The 18688-nt window shown below is 55.5% G+C and overlaps 5 protein-coding genes across 5 annotated transcripts; all 5 read left to right on the forward strand.

Moving 5' to 3' along the window:
• Positions 1–280: 280 nt before the first annotated feature.
• JKF63_05642 (uncharacterized protein) lies at positions 281–1456 on the forward strand (the record flags this gene model as incomplete). The annotated part of the gene is made up of 1 exon (XM_067901599.1): positions 281–1456. One exon carries the CDS (start codon positions 281–283, stop codon positions 1454–1456), a length of 1176 nt encoding a protein of 391 aa, XP_067756865.1.
• A 4305-nt stretch (positions 1457–5761) lies between these two features.
• On the forward strand, positions 5762–6115 carry JKF63_05643 (uncharacterized protein; the record flags this gene model as incomplete). Its single annotated transcript, XM_067901600.1, has 1 exon — positions 5762–6115. The coding sequence occupies one exon, from the start codon at positions 5762–5764 to the stop codon at positions 6113–6115; it is 354 nt and encodes a 117-aa protein (XP_067756866.1).
• A 1311-nt stretch (positions 6116–7426) lies between these two features.
• JKF63_05644 (uncharacterized protein) lies at positions 7427–8506 on the forward strand (the record flags this gene model as incomplete). Its single annotated transcript, XM_067901601.1, has 1 exon — positions 7427–8506. The coding sequence occupies one exon, from the start codon at positions 7427–7429 to the stop codon at positions 8504–8506; it is 1080 nt and encodes a 359-aa protein (XP_067756867.1).
• Positions 8507–10437: 1931 nt separating this feature from the next.
• Positions 10438–12261, forward strand: JKF63_05645 (uncharacterized protein; the record flags this gene model as incomplete). Its single annotated transcript, XM_067901602.1, has 1 exon — positions 10438–12261. One exon carries the CDS (start codon positions 10438–10440, stop codon positions 12259–12261), a length of 1824 nt encoding a protein of 607 aa, XP_067756868.1.
• A 2709-nt stretch (positions 12262–14970) lies between these two features.
• Positions 14971–16710, forward strand: JKF63_05646 (uncharacterized protein; the record flags this gene model as incomplete). Its single annotated transcript, XM_067901603.1, has 1 exon — positions 14971–16710. The coding sequence occupies one exon, from the start codon at positions 14971–14973 to the stop codon at positions 16708–16710; it is 1740 nt and encodes a 579-aa protein (XP_067756869.1).
• Between the last annotated feature and the right edge of the window lie 1978 nt (positions 16711–18688).

Raw genomic sequence — 18688 nt, forward strand, 5'->3', positions numbered from 1 at the left:
CAAGAGGGGGGGGCAGAACGTGCAAATATAGCCTGTTGAATACACTGCGTTTCTGTGCGTGGGTACATCCAGCAAGCAAACGAGAGGTGCAATCACCACGAGTATCGACACAGGGCACAGTCAACACAACCGCCCCTCTTCAACGCAGGCACGCGCGTGTGTGTCATCACTTGAAGAAACGAAAAGCAGGTTGAGAGAAGAGGTGGAAAGGCCAGCAACGCTGGGGGAACTTTTTTTTTTCGTGGTGGACATCAGCGGCAGCGGCTGAGATTTCGTAACCATGATTCTCGAGGGTGCTCCTGTGACGGGCCTGACCCTGCTCATCTCCACCGTGTCATCGGCAATGGTGCGGGGCCAGTACACGCGCTATCGTAACCTGGCTTTTCCCCCAGGCACGCCTGCCGCTCCCCTTACCAGCTTCACCCTCGCAAAGCGTCTCTTTCTGGAGAGCATCCCTATAGGCTCTCTGGGCATCTCCGCCATGGATATACTATTGGCTGTCAACCTGCTCTACCAGTTCCGCACGCTAGAGCGACGGTGGGGGTCCAACTCATACATGGCGTTCGTCTTCAGCTCAGCTATTCTAGGGGTGTGCGCCGTTCAGCTCTTTATCACAGAGAGCGGGTCGAAGCACCTGTCCGTCGACGCTGTCCGCATCCTCTCTGCTGCCGGCATCCTCGTCCCCCTGTCGGCGTTGCTCACGCGCTATTTGCGAGAGATGCCGTCGCGGTCGACGTTGGCAATGCGCATCCCCGGTACGAACTTGAGCATCTCAGATAAGGCGTTGGCGCTCCTTCCACTTTCCAAGTTGGTTCTGAGCCCCAGCACGCAGCTTCAGGCTCAGACGTTTCGACGGGCAGCGGTGGAGGTTGACGTAGGCGTGTGGACACGGTTGTGGTTTGTTGTCTTCGGCGCTTTATTTGCTATTTTGTCAACACACTCGATTGTGGTGCAGTGGTGGCTCGCAGTTTTCACTCGTTACGTATGCCGCCCTCTGCTGCGCTTTCTGCAACCGGTGACCGATGTTCTCTTTGGGCGTTCCTTCACCGTGGACCATGCCAAACCGCGGAGCACGCAGCAGCGATCGAGCGGCAATATGAGTTTGCAAGCGGGTGGCGTCGGTGGCGCTAGAGACACAGGTGTCATCGACGGTGGCCGATACGTGGTTGAAAGCCTCACGGGTGGTAATGCGCTCCAGGAGTTGGGTGCCCGCATTCGCGCGCGGAGGCACGGGGCGCAACCGCACCAGGTGCAGGGTCTACAAGGCGGCTCCGTCGCCCCCAGTGCGGCGGCCCCAGCGTGGCATCGCAGTCCGCAGGAGGAGGCGGCGAGGAACGAGGCAATCGCGACAGTAGAGGCAATCGGCCTCCGCGCGTCACGTGACGAGATCATCGCGGCGCTGGACATGGCAGGAGGCAACCTTGAGATGGCCGTGCAGATTCTTCTGGGCAACTAACGCGTCCTGATATACCCACATATTTTCATCGCTAGCCCGCCATGCTTGAGTTCTTTTCTCGTTTGCTTTGCGGTGGGGTTGCTCGCGTCGCTCCCTGACGACCGGTCTATTTTGTCGCTTATTGACCTCCTGTTTTTCCGCTCTTCTCGGTCTCTCTTAATGTCCAGGCTTGTTTTTTTTTTGCCTCTTTCTCTCTCTCTCGCCCACGCTCTGTATATGCGCGCGGGCGCGTGTGTGTCTGTGTGCGTACCCTATCAGTGTTAGTTGTACTCTCCCTTCCCCTTCTTTCAGGCGCCCTGCTCATGTCTTTGGTTGATGCACATCGAGCTTCGTTGTTTCAGCTATATTGCTCATATGCCGTCTTCGCGTGTGTATGCGATGTCGAGCCATCCCCATCCCCATCCCCATCCCCATCCCCATCCCCCCCTCCCCTCCCCTCCTCCCCACTGCAGGCCTCACTTCTCTGCTTCAAAGACTCAAGGTCCACATACACATAAGAGTCATCGATTGCACCCCCCTCCTCCCCGTTCACGTGCCTATTCCACGCATGCGGGGGGGGGGGGGAGGGTGTCTAGCATGTGTTTGTCTCTGAGCTCTTCCGAGCCATTGGTGGGTGCCGGCATTTTTGCCGCCACATTTTTTTTCCGTGATACGTCTCAATGCACACCTAGCGTAGACTGGTCAAGAACCCATCTTGCACGCTGCTATCGAGGAGCTGCAAACGTCTCTCAGAGAGTTACTCGTCCATTATTCACACTTACTGCGCAAGATCTTCACGACGAAGCCGCCCTTATCACCGGCCGAACCCCAGTCGCCCCGGCAACGACCAGACGACCCTTCGGCGCTAGCGGATGTCATCGAAGGTTTCCTGACGGAGCTCACTCGAGTCCTCTCTATCGGTCTCTGCAGTAGCGATGCCGGCCCGCGGTCGGTGCTAGAGCTTCTGGAATGCGTGTCAGATCGCGTGCAGGCAGCTGCTGAAGTAGTAACACCGGCAACTCAAACATCCCCGTCGGGCAAGCCGCCAATGAAAGGGCTGATGCAACAACTGCAGAGGTTCCGATTTGCGTCCCAGCTGGTCTATGTGATCCGCACCACTTTTCCTCATTGCTCCGCACGATCTTGCGGACCCGTATATTTCTCCGCCTGACCCTAAACCAAGGGTGTCTCCTGGCAACCCTTGAGCTGCTTCGTCGGTGGTGCATGCCCGAGCTGCACGTGTTCTACGCCGCTAGCGATTGTGGCTGTGACGGCGGTGTGGTTGGCTCAGCACCACCCGTGGCACTGTTGTTGCAGTCGTACACGGACAGCGACCTGCGGAACTCCTTCGTTGCCGCCGTTGCACCAGTGGCTGGTCCACCGCTAGCGGCGATCGGAGCCGGCGCACCCAGGGTGACTGCCCAGCCTTTTCACCTACAGCTTCTCGTCCGCGGTCTCGACGACAGCACAGTGGCCTCCCGCGACTGCCAGAGGCACCAGAAAGTGAGATGTCGTTCTCCGCTGCTGGGCTAGCCTGCTGCTGGAGAGCAGCGCGATAGCGCGCCAGTGCAGACGGGCGCATCGGCTGGAGGCCGAACACGTAGCTCCGCACCCTTGTGTAGTAAAGGCAGTCTGTCTTTGCAAAGCAGCCCGCCCCCCTGCGGAGCAGCTCGTTCTGCGAGTGGAGTCGTTGCCAGTTGATCATCGTGCCGCCTCGACGAGGACGGCTGCGGCCCAGTCGAAGGACGGCGGGTCATGCTACTACTCCTGGTCTAGTTTGCCCTCACGCGTCATTACGCAGGCATCGCACTCCTCCGGGCGTGGAGAGCGGCACCGGGGCACAAAAAAGCGGCACCGAAAGCGACATCCGTCGTGCCGCACGATGGACTCGGCGGCAATGCCGCATGTGGAGGATGCAGTGGCACCAACAGCACCAGGAATCGAAACGGTCAATATGACGACGTCGACCACGAACAACAGCAGCGACAGCCTCGCGGCGGCGGCGGCGGCGCATTCAACCGCGGAGGTGACAGACAGCAGAATCTGCCAAGGGGCGCCCAAGGCGGTGGAGGAGACGGCATCCATGCACACTCAGGGTGATATTTTTTCGGGAAGGCAAACCGCAGATGGTACCGCCCGCGGATGAGACTGGGTATGTTGATGCCGCAGATACAGCCCTCGATGCCGCCTTGTCGAACTCATCTGCCATCTTTCCTCATAGCTTGTCTCCTGCACCATGCAGGATTCAAGTACCTGATGTGGTGAACCGTTCTTCCCCTGTTTACATCTCTTCTCCCGAGCTAATGGATCTCCGACAACGCTTGCGGGTGTGCTGGGTGAGTGTTGTCATGTACGCTGAAGCGGAGGAGCGTGTGCGTATCATCGTGCATGATGTGGGTGCAAGCACCTTCTAAAAGGGGAGCTCTGCTCACATCGAGCGCCTCTGTGTGTGTGTGTGTGTGTGTGGGTGGATGGGGACCCGGTTTCGTTGTTCTATCCGACAGCAGAAAGAAAAGGGCAGTCACTGGAGAGAGGGGTGGACGTTGTGAAAAGCCACATCTCAATGCGATACGGAACCCGTCCCCCCCCTCCAACTCCTCTTCATGAGATAGGCCCGGCAGCTCGCTCGAAATCGCTTTAGTTGCCCATCCGCTGTTATCCAGGTGGAGAGAAGGAATGTCGTGCTTCTTTCTCCACCTACCCTTTATCCGTCTCTCTCTGTGTGTGCATGTGTGTGTGTGTGTGTTTCTGCGCATGTTTCGGTTGCTGAGCGCAGCTAGTGCAACACACACGCACACATGCATGCATGCATGGATGCTCCTAACGATACAGGCGACATTTCCATCCTCTGCGCTTGTCGCTCATATCTCATCTCCAGCGCTACTCATTTCCTCTCTCCTTTCCTCTCTCCATCTCTCTTCCCCTCCCTCTTGCAAACTCGTGAAGCACACAGGGTGTGTCACGGAGGTGTTGCAAGACGCACAATTCACCTATCCTTCACTGTCCATTATTATCTTTTCTTATTTTCATAGGGCGCTCATGTCCACAACGCAACAGATGAACGAGGCCGCCGCGGAGGCCATGCGCCGCGCTGACAACGCGTATCCCAATCATGAGGATTCGTAGCGGAGAAGTGTGCAGTCGAGGGTGGAGGAATTATGGCTGTGGTGTCAAATCTGGCGAGGCCGGGAGCCAAAAAGGCTGTCCTCCTTATCTCGACCCACGACATCTTATCCCCCCTCCCCTCCCCAATTTTTTTTCCTAGTCTCCTCGGCCCCTCTTCCGTCCCGTATTCCCTCCTTCCCTCCATTTCTCTTCGCCAGCTGTATGTGTATGTATGTGTGTGTGTGTGTGTGTTTCTTCGTCTTGAACATCCTCTTGGTACTTTGTTTACAGCCTTTGCTTCGTCTCTTTTTTTTTTCGTTACCTTTCGTGTATCACAATCCTTGCGTTCTCATTTGTCGATCCTATATTCACTCTACGCATATGGTTTTTTTTTTGATTCGTGCATTCTACTTGTTCTCCCCCTCTCCCCCTTCCTCCTCTTCCTCCGTATCTCTGTGTGTGTGTGTGTGTGTGTGTATTCTGTGTGGGGTGTATCTGTGTTTTCTCCCCTCCCACCTCCCACCCACCCACCCACACCCACACAGAGATCGGCACAGAAAGGCATTTGCTCACCATATCGAGGGCGGGGGACCCTCTCAAACGGGTCCATCACAAATATAACACACACTTTTTTTGTTGTTCGGTTTAGAAAATGGCTGTTTGAGCGCCGCGTCCGAGGGATGAGCAGAAGTATTGACGCCTCGCGGTGGGCAGAGTGAGTGAGTGAGTGTCTGCACCCCCTTTTATCTGCCTTTCGCTTCACCTGGCCGAAGTGCCTTCCATTCATCAACTCAGGCCTATTGGGCATATGTGCGGGTTGTCGATGCCGGGTTCGGTGACAGAACCCCGGTTGTAGGAGGGTCTGCGCTTCTTCTGCAACAACATCAAGCAATGCACAACTGAAGTTCTGCACGCGTCCCAGGAGAGAATCTGCGTGCCCTCGCTACATGTACATACATGCACACATTGTTGACCCTTCTGTCATCTACGCCTTCTTCTCCTGCTCCTCCTCCCCCTTTGAGTGTGATGATGGCTTTGTACGTTTTATTTTTATTATTGTGTCGGTCAGTTTTGTCGCCAAAGCGCAGCACCCACGTATACCCCCCCCCTCCACACACACACACACACACACACACACATACACGCAGACAAACGTACTCATTACATCAGCCTTAAGCCGCTCATATTATTTAGGGGTTTCACTGGTCCCCACACTTGTTCATGTCAGCCGAGCCCACTGCTACGTCTGCTGCCAACACAGCACCTCCTTTAAGCGTAGCGCAGGGGGAACACAAAGTGTTCACCCTCGAGGAGTTTTACCCCGTATACTTCTCTGCTTGGGAGCGTGAAACAGGCTTGTGTAGCATCTGCTGTAACCAAGTCGAGGGACCATGCGTCGTGTGCCAGAGCAACGCAGAGGCTACCTCCGCGGAGTGTAGCATAACGTGGGGTGAGTGTGGTCACGCCTTCCACACCCATTGCATTGAGAAGTGGCTGAAGACGCGGCCGGTGTGTCCGCTTGACAACAAGGAGTGGAAGGATCGCTTAGACTGGAACACCGCCGCCGCTCTGTAGAGGAAGCTGTGCAACGGGGGCGCAAGGAATCAAAAGACTTTGTCTGTGTGTGGGCGCATTATCGGATGATGTTTCTCTCGCCGTTTGCACTCGTGGGTGCTGGTGGGGGGGGGAGGGAAGAAGTACTCTGTGTCTGCCTGTAAAGGACAATGTGAGACAATAGGCTCGCCCCTCTTTGTCCTAGACACACACGACACACACACACATACTCACGTATGCGTTGTGCTGTACAATTTTTCACCACAAAGGAGGGGGGGGGGAGGAAAGAGAGAACATCACCTCTCCCACTCCATTGCATGATACGCATCTGGATATTTTTGCTCCTCAGTGCCCCGTCCACTTGTGAGCGCCGCCCCCCCCCCTCCCCTCCCCTACTGGCCACGCTTTCAACTGGGGGGGGTAAGGAATGTGCACGCATTGAATGGCGACCACCGATGAGCGCGTTATCTGCCCTTGCGCCTGCAGGATGCCCAAACAGTGGTTCAGCGGAACACGTGGGGAAAAACAAACACTTTTGAAGGGTCCTCTTCTATCCCCCCTTTTTTTTGGTGGTTCGCCGAGCGGCTTTGCTTTCGTGGCGTAAGATGTGGAGCGCAGGTTGAGAAAATGCACGTATGAGCGTGCGTGTCTTTCTCTGTATGTGCACCCCCCCCCCCCCCCCCCAAGGCTACTTTGCAGACCGTCAAGAAGGGCGGGCGGGCGGGGGGGGGGGAGTGCTGAGGGCGCCTTCCAGGGTGGAAGAAAAAAGCAAACAACCCTTGTCCTTTGTCATCATAGGAGGGTTCGCCGTGGATGCCATGGCTATCCACTACAGTGTTGTCTCTTGCTGCTGCATCTCCCCATGTCCTTCTCACCATTATTTTTCTTCTGACGGGCAACGGCATGTGACTCGACGTAGATATACCGCGTCGCAGCGATAAAAAGGAGGAGAGGAAAAAAAAAGACGAGAGAAAAAAGGGGGTAGTTGTGGGGGGGGGGGGCGCGGTTTCACTCAGCGCTTGCTCCTGTGGCGGAGCTCTCTCGCATTATCTTTATAGACCCCTCTTTCTTTCTCTCTAATATTTATATTTTTATCGCTTCAGAGAGCCTGCTACAAAAGGGGAAAACATAATACAACCATTACAGTACGAACGAGCGAGAGAAGTGAAGGGGAGGGGAAGCCACGGGTACACTAGCACTACATGTCGCATATGCCCATTGCCCACTCTCTACCGTTGTTTCAACTGGATTATCTCTGCGCATCCCCAACAACACTCCTCCCCCCTCCCCCCCCCCCCCCAAAAAAAAAAAAAACTGCGAACGTAGTGCAATATGAAACTAGTTCACTTCCAAGATATCTTCTGTCGCGCACAGCAGTCGATGGATGCCACTTTCAAGGCCGTACTTGAGCGCATCTTCCCACGCTTTAAGAAAGAGGTTTCGACGTCTGAGAAGCCGCTGTCTCGTTTGACGCCGGCGCAGAGGCGACTGGCGATCGTCTCCGCAGTCGTTACGGGTACAATCACCACCAGCGCAATCTTATTTCGCATCTTGACTTTTCTCGAGCGGCGGCGGCGCTTGCACTTCATCCAGGAATGTGAGGCTTCTGAGAAGAGTCTTTTTCTCTTCATTCTCCCTCGCTCGCCCTGGGCGCCGAGCTTGTCACCGGCCTGCACGCGGGTAGAGACATTCCTGCGTGCCAATGGGATTCCGTACACGGCAATCGAGACGATCGATCCGCTCGGCGCACCGAGCGGCGAGCTCCCTTTTCTCATTTACAAGCGCCAGCGCATCGATGACCTTCCCAAAATAATGGAGTTCATCACATCAGAGTTCCAGGTCACTATGGATGACACCCTCACCCGCGATCAGCGTGCCACAGGAGCCGCGTTGCGACGCCTGCTGGAGCACAACATTGAGCACTATCTTTACCGCATAGCCTTCATCGACCACCCATCCCTAGCGATAGCGCAGATCGAACGTGCTCTGCAGATGCCTCACCTGCGCGCGCGGTTTGCTGTGTACGGCTACGCGAACAACCTGAAAAAACGGTTCGCCACCACCGCGTACGGCGCGCTTGTCAGTGAACAGTACGAACACGAATTTCTGCAGGCTTGCGAGTCCATTGAGGAACAGATGGGCAAGAAGCGCTACTTATTCAGCGACATAGCCATCACAAGCTACGACTGCGCCGTGTACTCGCTGCTCGTCCCCTTTGCCTACATGGGCAAACACACGTCGCTGAGTGCTGCCTACTCTAGGGTTGCGGACAGCGACGTGCTGATGGCGTACATTGCCGACATTTCACGACGCTTGTTTTCGGATGTGAGCTCCGGATTTGAAGTCTCGAACTTGCCTCACGCCACCTCCCTCGCCTGCGCCGTTGACGAACACGACGGTGAGGCACAATGATGAGGGTAACGGAGTGAGAGAAGAGGAGGAGGACGATGGCGAACGGGGTAGGGGTTGGTGTGTGTGCCAAGAGCGCTGTGGTTGGACGGCTCTGACAAGACCGATCACATATCCCCAGCGAGGGGGGGGGGAATTCAAGAGCCAGGTGTGGTGGATACAAAGCAAATGGCGAGAAGGGGCGTTGAGGTAACTGAAGTCAAAGGCGAGAGGCAAATGGGCGGCAATGAGGCTCTCGTTGTAATCCAGCATCCTTTTTGTTGTGTTACGATCTATTGTTCTTCTTTGGTTCTGTGCCTTTCCGTCTAAACTTGCTCTTTTTCCTTCGCTGGGTGCGGCTATGGTTTTCCTTCACACACACACACACACACACACACACGTACACATGCGGATAACTGCTTACGGCATAGGAGGGCGTCGCCCTTCTTTCTCCTACTGCTTCTTGTCTTTCGGTGCAGCGCTCCCAACGTACATGTGCCGGTGTGTGTGTGGTATGCGCTCTGCCCCTCATCCGTTTCACACAGCTTTTTTATTTTGCTTGTGTGCTTCGAAGCTTTTCTACCCCACGTCGATTTGGTCAGCTTTTGCCGGCTGCTGCGCACGTGTGTTTGATATCGGGCAATGCTGATGCATGTGTGATTCTGTGTGTGTATGCTTGCGTGTTTGTGTCTCCAAATATGCGTCGCCCTGCGAGTGGGCGACAAGCTTTCTACCCGGACCCCCCCCCCCCCCCGCGCAGCAACCAAAGCAGTAGCATCGTCAAGAGGCGGAGACAAGCAAATTTATGGAGGTCATTCATGCTTTTTATCCGCTAGTTTTAGGTGAAGGGGACGCGCTTGATCACCCGTTGCGGTGTGATGACGCGGTTCTCGGCGCGTGCTCGCCACGATGTGCGCTGCTTTGCTGTGAGGCCCCGGTGTTGGCGCTTCCTCGATCGAGGTTAATCTCAGAGGAAACGAGGGCGGCAACGGCCTCTCACGTTATCGTCTCTTTGCAGCCGTGAGCGTGTGTGCATCATGCCTCCCACACACCAGAGCTTTGACAACCGCATGTTGGCGAAAGCCTTCTTCCTATGAGGCCACTGTTTCTGCTGCTGCGACATCCAGGCGTGGCGCTGGATCTCTCAAGGATCACGTGTGCGGATGCAAAGACATGCCTACGGCGAGTTTGGTGCCTGCCGGGGAGACGGCGGGCCGAGGTGACACTGCGATCTGCGCTGGTGTACGGACAAGGAGTAACTGAGCTTCAACATGTGCTGCTTTGGAACCATGGCAAGATGATGACGAGCTACCACCAAATATTTGAATCTGGAGGAGTTTTTTTTGAGGATTCGGCAAAGCCGTATGCGGCATACGAAGCGGGGAGATGTTGACTGACGACAACGGGGTATGGGGGGGGGGAGGGAGAGGGTGTCCTTGGCTTACGAGAACCAGGGAAAGGTCGAGGAGGGGATGCGGGTGACAGCGAGGCGCCTAATACTAGTCCTCGACTATCGTTCCTCCTCCACAGACACACCCCACTGCTGTGCTCGCTTCCCTCCTTTCCCTCTACGTGCGTGGGCAGGGGTGGCATTCTGCACACCATCTCGCCAACACGTCTCCCTATTCTTTCTGTATTTATTCACATGTACGCATACCTCACACAACTGTCTGTCTACCTCTGCGGAGCATATTACACTTTATGCAGCCCAGAGAAATCTGTCAACGCCACTAGGCATTCATCTTAGTAGTACTTCGCGGGGACGCTCACACACACACACACACGCGCGCACACACTGCGCCTCTCTTTTTGCGTTCCAGCCGCACATATAAATACACACATTACACATACCCCCCCCTCCTCCCTCCTCCCCCCCCCTCCCCCAAAACGGTGACTTCACGTAAACAGACGCGCATTCTAAGCACACAACAAAAGAACACGGCTCTTCTCTCAGAATGCTGCGCCGCACCTTTACGCGTCTGGCTCTTAGCCGCGCCTACCCAGTCATTGACCACACCTACGACTGTGTCGTCGTGGGCGCGGGCGGCTCCGGTCTTCGTGCTGCCATGGGCGTGGCAGCCTCTGGCTACGATGTGGCGTGTATCTCGAAGTTGTATCCGTCCCGCTCTCACACCATCGCGGCGCAGGGAGGCATCAACGCTGCTCTCGCGAACTGCGAGGAAGACGACTGGCGCTGGCATGTCTACGACACTGTCAAAGGCTCGGACTGGCTTGGAGACCAGGATGCGATCCAGTACATGTGCCAAGAGGCCCCGTGCATTGTGTCGGAGTTAGAGAGCATGGGCTTGCCATTCCTGCGCACAAAGGACGGCTTCATCTACCAGCGCGCCTTTGGTGGCCAGTCGATCCACTACGGTGGCAAGCAGGCGCGTCGCACGTGCGCGGCGTCGGACCGCACGGGCCACGCCATGCTTCACACCCTGTACGGCCAGTCCTTCCAGTATGGCGTGAATTTTTACAACGAATACTACTGCCTTGACTTGATCATGGAGGATGGCTGCTGTCGTGGTGTGATGGCCATGAGCATTGACGATGGTACAATCCACCGCTTCAGGTCCAAGTACACGGTGCTGTGCACAGGTGGCTACGGTCGAGTGTACTTCACAACCACAAGCGCGAAGAGCTGCACGGGTGACGGCACAGCCATGGTGGCGCGCGCCGGTCTGCCGGCGGAGGACATGGAGTTCGTGCAGTTCCACCCGACCGGCATTTACGGCCCAGGTGTGCTCATCACCGAGGGTGCGCGTGGCGAGGGCGGCTACCTTTTGAACAGTGAGGGTGAGCGCTTCATGGAACGTTACGCCCCCAAGGCGAAAGATCTGGCATCGCGCGATGTGGTATCGCGTGCCATTACGATGGAGATTTTGTCGGGTCGCGGCTGCGGCTCCAAGAAGGACCACGTCATGCTGCAGCTGCACCACCTCGACCCCGCCACCCTCCACAAAAAGCTCCCAGGCATCTCAGAGAGCGCCCACATCTTTGCTGGTGTTGACGTGACCAAGGAGCCCATTCCGATTGTGCCGACGGTGCATTACTCGATGGGTGGCGTGCCAACGCTCTGGACAGGTGAGGTGGTGAGCCCGCGCAACGGCGACGACAACGCGATCGTGCCTGGCCTGCTTGCCGCTGGAGAGTGCGCGTGCGCCAGCGTGCACGGCGCCAACCGCCTTGGCGCGAACTCGCTGCTGGACATCGTCGTGTTCGGCAAATCGTGTGCCAACACCGTCATCTTCAATCTGACGAAGGAGGGCCGCAAGCAGCCCGACCTGCGTGCCGATGCCGGTGAGGTATCCATCGCTGACTTGGACCGCATCCTCAACAACAACGGTGACATTCCCATAGCCCGTATCCGTGAGCGTATGAAGGAGGCAATGGCACTCTACGCCGCCGTATTCCGCACGGAGGACAGCATGCAAACAGGCAAAAGGATTATTGAGGAGTGCTATCGCGACTTCTCCCACGCTCTCGTGGATGACAAGTCACCAGTGTGGAACAGCAACCTCATTGAGGCACTTGAGCTGCGCAATCTCTTGACGAACGCCATGATGACGATTAGCGGCGCTGTGGTGCGTAAGGAGAGCCGTGGTGCTCACGCGCGCGACGACTTTCCGGAGCGCGACGACCACAACTGGATGAAGCACACACTGACCTACCTCGACGACGCCAGCGGCCAGGTGCGCCTTGCGTACCGCCCAGTGCACATGGATATGTTGACGAACGAGATAGAGAGCTTCCCACCGGCGAAGCGTGTGTACTAAGTCTCCAATTCGTTTCTCCAAAGAAAGCCGAGGGCAGTGGAATGAGGGGGGTGGGGGGGGCAGGGGGGGCAGGTGACGTTCACGGCGTCTCTCTCTCTCTCTGTTATTCGCTCCTGCAAGGTCTTCATAAACGCAGACGGCCCCCCTCCCTTTTTCTCCTCTCCCTCGCTTTCACGTGTGGTGGTGATGCCTTTTAGCCGACTGCGTGTTATGCTTTACACGGTGCAGCGATACGCCATATACATGTATATGTATATACGCATATATGTATATATACATATATATATATATATAGGTATATTGCTTAGCTGTCTTCATTGTTTTTTTTTTATAGTTGATCGACTGTTTTTCTCCCCCTTTTTTTTCTCTTGAGGGTTTACAAATGCAGTCACACCCATTTGTAAGTGTGTGCACGTCTGTGCTTGAGAGGATGTGAAGTTGGCAAGACACGGATAAGGGGTGGGGGTGGGGGGAGAGTTTGTGTGTCGTGTGAGGTCAACTGTTACGCTAAATTCGGGTATGCGGAAAAAAAAAATACTACTCTGACGGCCACACCTCCGCCTGGGTCTTGACTTCATCCCTGCCGTCGCATGCGTATACGCGCGCATTGCCAGGGGTATACCATAGCTAGTGTTCATGTGAAGATGTGTTTATATATATTTTCCCCTTCTTTATGTCCCTCTCTCCCCCTCTCTCTCTCCATCCCTCCTCCCTGCAGGTGGCGTGATGTGTGCAGTGTGTGTGTGTGCTTGTTCTGGTCATCTCCATTTTATTTCCCCCTCGTTATTTAGTTATCACTTATCTCACCATTTTTTTCTTGTCCCCCCCTCCCCCATTTTATTTGTTGTTCATGGATTAAGGGATCACGCGCGTACGGTGAGCCACCTTCAAAGACGCACACACACACACACACATATATACACACCACAGGGAAGAAGGGGGGGGGGGCATCTCCTACTCCTCCTTCACCCCTCCCCGTTTATGGGAGGAACAAAAGCGAAAACGGACAATCATCTCCTTGCATGGCATGGTAAAAAAGGGCTTCTGTCGTAGGGTGAGGGGGGGGGGGAGGAGGAGGAGGGAGGAGGGAGGAGAGGGGAGGGGGTGCGAGTGGGGACAACGAGGAGAGATGTTCAGCATACCTCCCCCACTCGTGTGCGTGTGTGCGCGCTGAAAGGAAATCGGAGGTTATTCACGTTTCGCTGGCCTGACAGGCAGGTCAATGGGGCCTCCCCTGGGGAGAGGGGAGGAAGCATCGTTTTTTTAGTGTCCCAGGGACAGGGCCGTGAAACGCTACATCATGCTTCAAGCCTATCTGCTTCATTTTACTTGACGACACTTTTTCCCCCTGTTTTTTTTTTTGTTCAATGCGTCTGTGCTTTTCCTCTGCTCGTAGGGCACTTCATTTACGAATGCACGAGACCATCTTTGTTCGGTACAGTTCGCGCTCTTTTCCATCTCTGTAGAATACATTGCACATCAGTCGAAGGCAAGCAGTGCGTGTGTGCACATGTCTTTTCGCCACTCGGGGCCAGGAACGATAACAAACATCTCAGCTAATGGGGAGTAAAAGATGAGTGCAGACACCATTCTACACTCCTTGGGGGTTAGATTGTAGATCACACAGCGGGGGGGGGGGGAGACGCTGCTCAGACGCCATGATTTCGGCAGCGCTCTCAGTGCCGAGTAACTCCCCCCTCCTCCTCTCCCCCCTCCCCGACCCTTCACCCTTCGCCGAAGGAAGCCGAGTTGATGGAAAATCGCAAAGAGTGGAGGGCAAGTTGCACGTGAAACGGGGAGGGGAGGTGGGGGGAGAGGAGGAGCACACACATACAGATACACAACCGGAAGGGTGTGTGGTGGCACTCCCATACGCTCGCACCACACCTCTGTCCATCTTTTTCCACACTTTCCTCACTGGATCGAAGCACATGCGGGGGGGGGGGAGAGAAGAACAGTGCCTCATTCTATTTTTGTTCTGCTTGTTTGGGTAGCATGACGATGGAGACACAGGAGGGGGGACTCCAAGGGCGGGGTCGAGAAGAGTAGAGGCACCAGCTACCGCCCACCGTAGCATCCTGATTCAATCGCCTCTCTCTCTCTGAGTCTTCGCGTGCATGCGAAGCATGTCTGTTTTCGTACTCCAACGCACTCTCCCAGGAAAAGCGTTTCCTTCCCTCGTATGCAAAGACAGTTAAGGGCGGGGGGGGGAGGGGTAGACCGACAGGAGGCCCTGTGACACAGACACAAACACCCCGTCACACAGCCAAACACATACAGACGTGCGTAGAAAGGGGGGTACGCAGACGGCTACACCGCTCTTCCTTTGACTCCATGAGCATTCAGGAGAGGGTCTGTCTTTGACCACCCATATTTCCTACCCCCGTTCCTGAGGCCCTTCATTCTTCCCTCGGCGCCGCATCGACCCCCTCTCGATTTTGTTTCTCCCCATTCTCCTCGCTTGTAAAGCTGTCGCGACCACTGTCTTTCTCTCTCTTTTTTTTTTCGTGCCTCACCTCCTCCCTCTCCTTCCCTCCCTCCCTCTATTCTATGCTGATCATAACAAGCAAACCACCACCGCCACCATTGCAAGTGCAAAGAAGCATAGCTTGTAGCTAAGGGTGAACGTAACTCTACCCTCCCCCCCTTTCTCTTCCCCCCCCCTTTCAGCCAGTATCCACACATCTCCACATCGTTGAAGAAGTTATCATGTCTCTCGACATCCGCGCAGCTTTCTCCAACCGCACGGTGTTCCTGACAGGTGGTACCGGTTTTGTGGGCAAAGTGCTTTTATACAAGATCCTAAAGGAATTCCCTGATGTTAAGCGTATCTACCTACTCATGCGCGGGAAGCGCTCTCGCCGCCTGAAGAAATACCTGAACGCGCAGGAGCGGCTAGACCTCGAGGTCCTACGCTCCCCCTGTTTTGAACCGCTGCGCCAGAAGCTCGGTGACGCGAGGTGGTGCGAGCTCTGCACAAAGGTGAAAGCCGTTGACGGCGATATCACACTCGACAATGTTGGTCTCTGTGAGCAGGACCGCGCGACGCTGGCGAATGAGGTAGACTTTATTGTTCATCTCGCCGCGACCATTAACTTTAACGAGCGACTAGATTTGGCGTTGCAAATGAACACGTTAGGTGGGCTCCGCATGCTGGCGCTAGCTAAAACGTGCCGTCATCTTGAGGCGATGGTGCACGTCTCAACGTGCTACGTCAACTTTCGCCGCAAGGGCCGGCAGCAGGTCAACGAGGAGCGCTTGTACCCACTGGAGTTCGACCCAGAGGAGATGTGCAAGCGCGTGTTGGCCATGAACAGCAGTGAGGTGGAGAAGCAGTCGGCGGTGTTGCTGAAGGAGCACAACTTCCCCAACACATATACGTTCACCAAGTGCATTTGCGAGCAGCTCATATACAAGTACAAGGAGTCCGTCCCAATTGTTATTGTGCGTCCGTCCATTATTGGCTGCAGCTACAGCGAGCCGTTCCCCGGGTGGGTAGACGCTCTGACGGCCGCTGGCGGTATGCTGCTCACGGTGTCCCTGGGCGTGGTGCATGAGGTGCTGTGTGACAAGAACTTAATCGCCGACGTCATTCCGGTGGACCACGTCGTGAGCATCATCCTCAAGGCTCTTTTCAAGACCCAACAGCATTATAAGTCGCGTCGCCTGCGCGCGGCTGCAGTGGAGCCGGGCGAGGCTGCGGCGCCAGCGCAGGCGACCGCTGGTGCGAGGCACGGCAACGCCATACCGGTGCCTGTGAACACCAAAGCAGGCGCTGGTGGCGTGAACGTGGAGACGGGCAGCGCAGCGGCGGTGCAAACCAGTGTTGCTGCTATTGTCGAGTCACCAACGGTGGAGGACTTGTCAAGTGACGCGATGACTGTGGCCGACGAGGGTCTGCCCTTCATCTACCAGGCGGCGACGTCAGGTTCAGAGAATCGCATTACGTGGGGCCGGCTGCAGTCCTCGCTGACGGACTACATGAAAGGCAGGCGCCACCCCAAGGGGCTTTCCCACATGAACGTGACCTTGACGACCAGCCAGCCATACTACCGGATCCGTTACTACTTGCTCCGCTACATGCCGTACGTCATGCTTCGCTCTATGATGCATCTGCCGTCGCCGATCGGATCGAGAAAGAGGCTGGAATTCGTGGAGAAGTTGGGTCGCGCGGTGCGGCGCGCCGACCTGCTCACGTGGGAGTTTTTCGACTTCACTGTGAACGAGTGGATTTACACATCCGTCAACGCAAGTCACCTCGACGACGGGCTCAGCGAGTATTCCCGCAAAGCCTTCAGCTTCGACCCGTACTCGATCAACTGGTACGTCTACACTCAGGTGTACGCCTACGGCATCTTCAAGCACATAGTCCGCGAGACGGGCGACTTTCAGATGCCCAAGGTCCCCCCCTCAGCGACGGAGGTGTTTAAGCGTGCTTCTTCGTTGTAAAGGCCCTCGCGCGATATATCCTTTATGTGAAGCCCCATTCTCCCCTGTTATTTTCTTGGGGTGGGGTGAAACTGTGTGTATGTATGCGTGTGTATGTATGCGTGCGTATGTGTGTGTGTGTGTGTGTGTGTGAATTCAGTTTTCTTCATGGTCTACACGTTCTATGTGGCACCATTTTTGTTGCGTGGCTGGTGGGTGAAACCGCAGGTGTAGGACTGTTGGACTGCGTATATATCTCAGCATATTTTCCCCCTTCATTTGTTCTGATGGCTTCCTACTTACCAATTGTGCGCCCTTCGCTGTTGCCATGTGCTTACGTACGTGTCTGTATGCCTCTCGTTCTTTGTCTACGTCTGTGTGTTGTATCTATAATGTGCTTGTTCTGTAATGGCCCTGGTCTCCTCTGTTCCCCTTTTTCCCTCTCTCTTCAAGCCTTGCCCCCCCGAATTTCTCCCCCCTTTTCAGTGGTGTATCTTCCTAGAAAAAAAAAATACAGTCAGGTCTACGAATCCTCCTTTTCCCTTTCGGCCTGCCTCCCCCCTCCTTCCTCTCCCACCTTTTCCCCTTCAAGAGTAGAGTGGTGCTATAGGGGGTACCCAGGTGGTGGTGGTGGTGGCTGAGGGGAAGGGACGTGCGTGCTTTTAGTTTTCTCTTTTTTTTTGGTGGGTGTGGTGGTGGTGGTGGAGGGTGTGTATGTATGTGTTGTACGGGGAGGATGGGGGCCGCGTTATGGCGGCGTTCAGGACAACAGTTGCTGCAAGTCAAAGAAGAAGGCAATACTTTCCCCTCCTCCTCCTCCTGACACCCCACAAAACTGATGCAGTCTCTTTTCCCACATTGCAATGAAAATCCACTGCACCAACCACCAGCGTCACCACACAACAGCGAAACGGAAAGTGCCTTCTCCCGCCGACAGTTCTCTCTCCCTCTTATCCCTTCGCTTGAATCGGTTGAGTCCTGCTCCTTCCCTTTGAGTTCCACTATCCCTCTCATTGCGTGTGTTCGTATCTCTTCCAATTCTCATGCCTATACACACATACATATTGTAAAAGGATCCACCACCACCACCACCACCACCACCCACCTACTGCTCATTTTTGCGGGGCTCGCATTACAACGGATGTGCGTGATGGGTAAAGCGAAGACCAAACGGAAAACGTACCCGCAACCCTTCACGTTTGTGTATGCCCTCCTTTCCGGCGAAAGCCTTTGCTCTTTGGCATTGATGCAGAAACGACTCTTAAGGAAGAAGCAGGGGAGATCATCTCCGGCTCGTGCACCTTTGGGCGCGTTCGTCGTGCGCAGCGTCATTTTGTGTTTCTCGCACGTCGTGTGTGCGGTGCCCCCCCCCCCCCCCAATGCTGGTGGACAGTGTGTGGAGCACTCCGAAGCCACAGAACTCTCCCCATTTTCCCCCCCCCTCCCCTTCCCTTTCCCTTTCCCCTTCCCCTACCGATACCCCCTTCGCATAAAAAAAAAATATTGTGCATCAACGTTTCGTTTTCATATGGCACGTAACGGAAAAGCTATATCTCTCGAAGATTGACATCAGCCTTGCGCAGGGAGAGTGCTAATCTTCTCTGTTGAATTTCCAGTTGGTGGATGTCCTCCGAAGAGGCTCCGACAGTCAGCGTAGCCCGCACGACAGACGACCCTTTGAGTTAAACATCTGCGCTTTCCGATGCGAATGAGTCACCCCCAGTCAAGCATTACCTGACGCGCTCCTATAGTGTAGCGGTTATCACCTCGGACTCTGAATCCGATAACCCTGGTTCGAGTCCAGGTAGGAGTGAATTTTTTTTGCGGTTGCACAACCCCCCCACCCCGACGGGTGGGTGGGGGAATGCGTGTGCCCGCGGGGATTGAACGCGCCACCTTGTCGGTTGCCATCGCCTCCTGGATTAGGGGGTGGTGGTGGCGGGGGGCGATGCTGGCTTGCGTTTTGGGGTGGGCGCCGGCCATGCCGGCCTTTCCACAC

The sequence above is a fragment of the Porcisia hertigi genome, chromosome 24 (genome assembly GCF_017918235.1).
Source record: "Porcisia hertigi strain C119 chromosome 24, whole genome shotgun sequence".
NCBI classification, from domain to species: Eukaryota; Euglenozoa; class Kinetoplastea; order Trypanosomatida; family Trypanosomatidae; genus Porcisia; species Porcisia hertigi.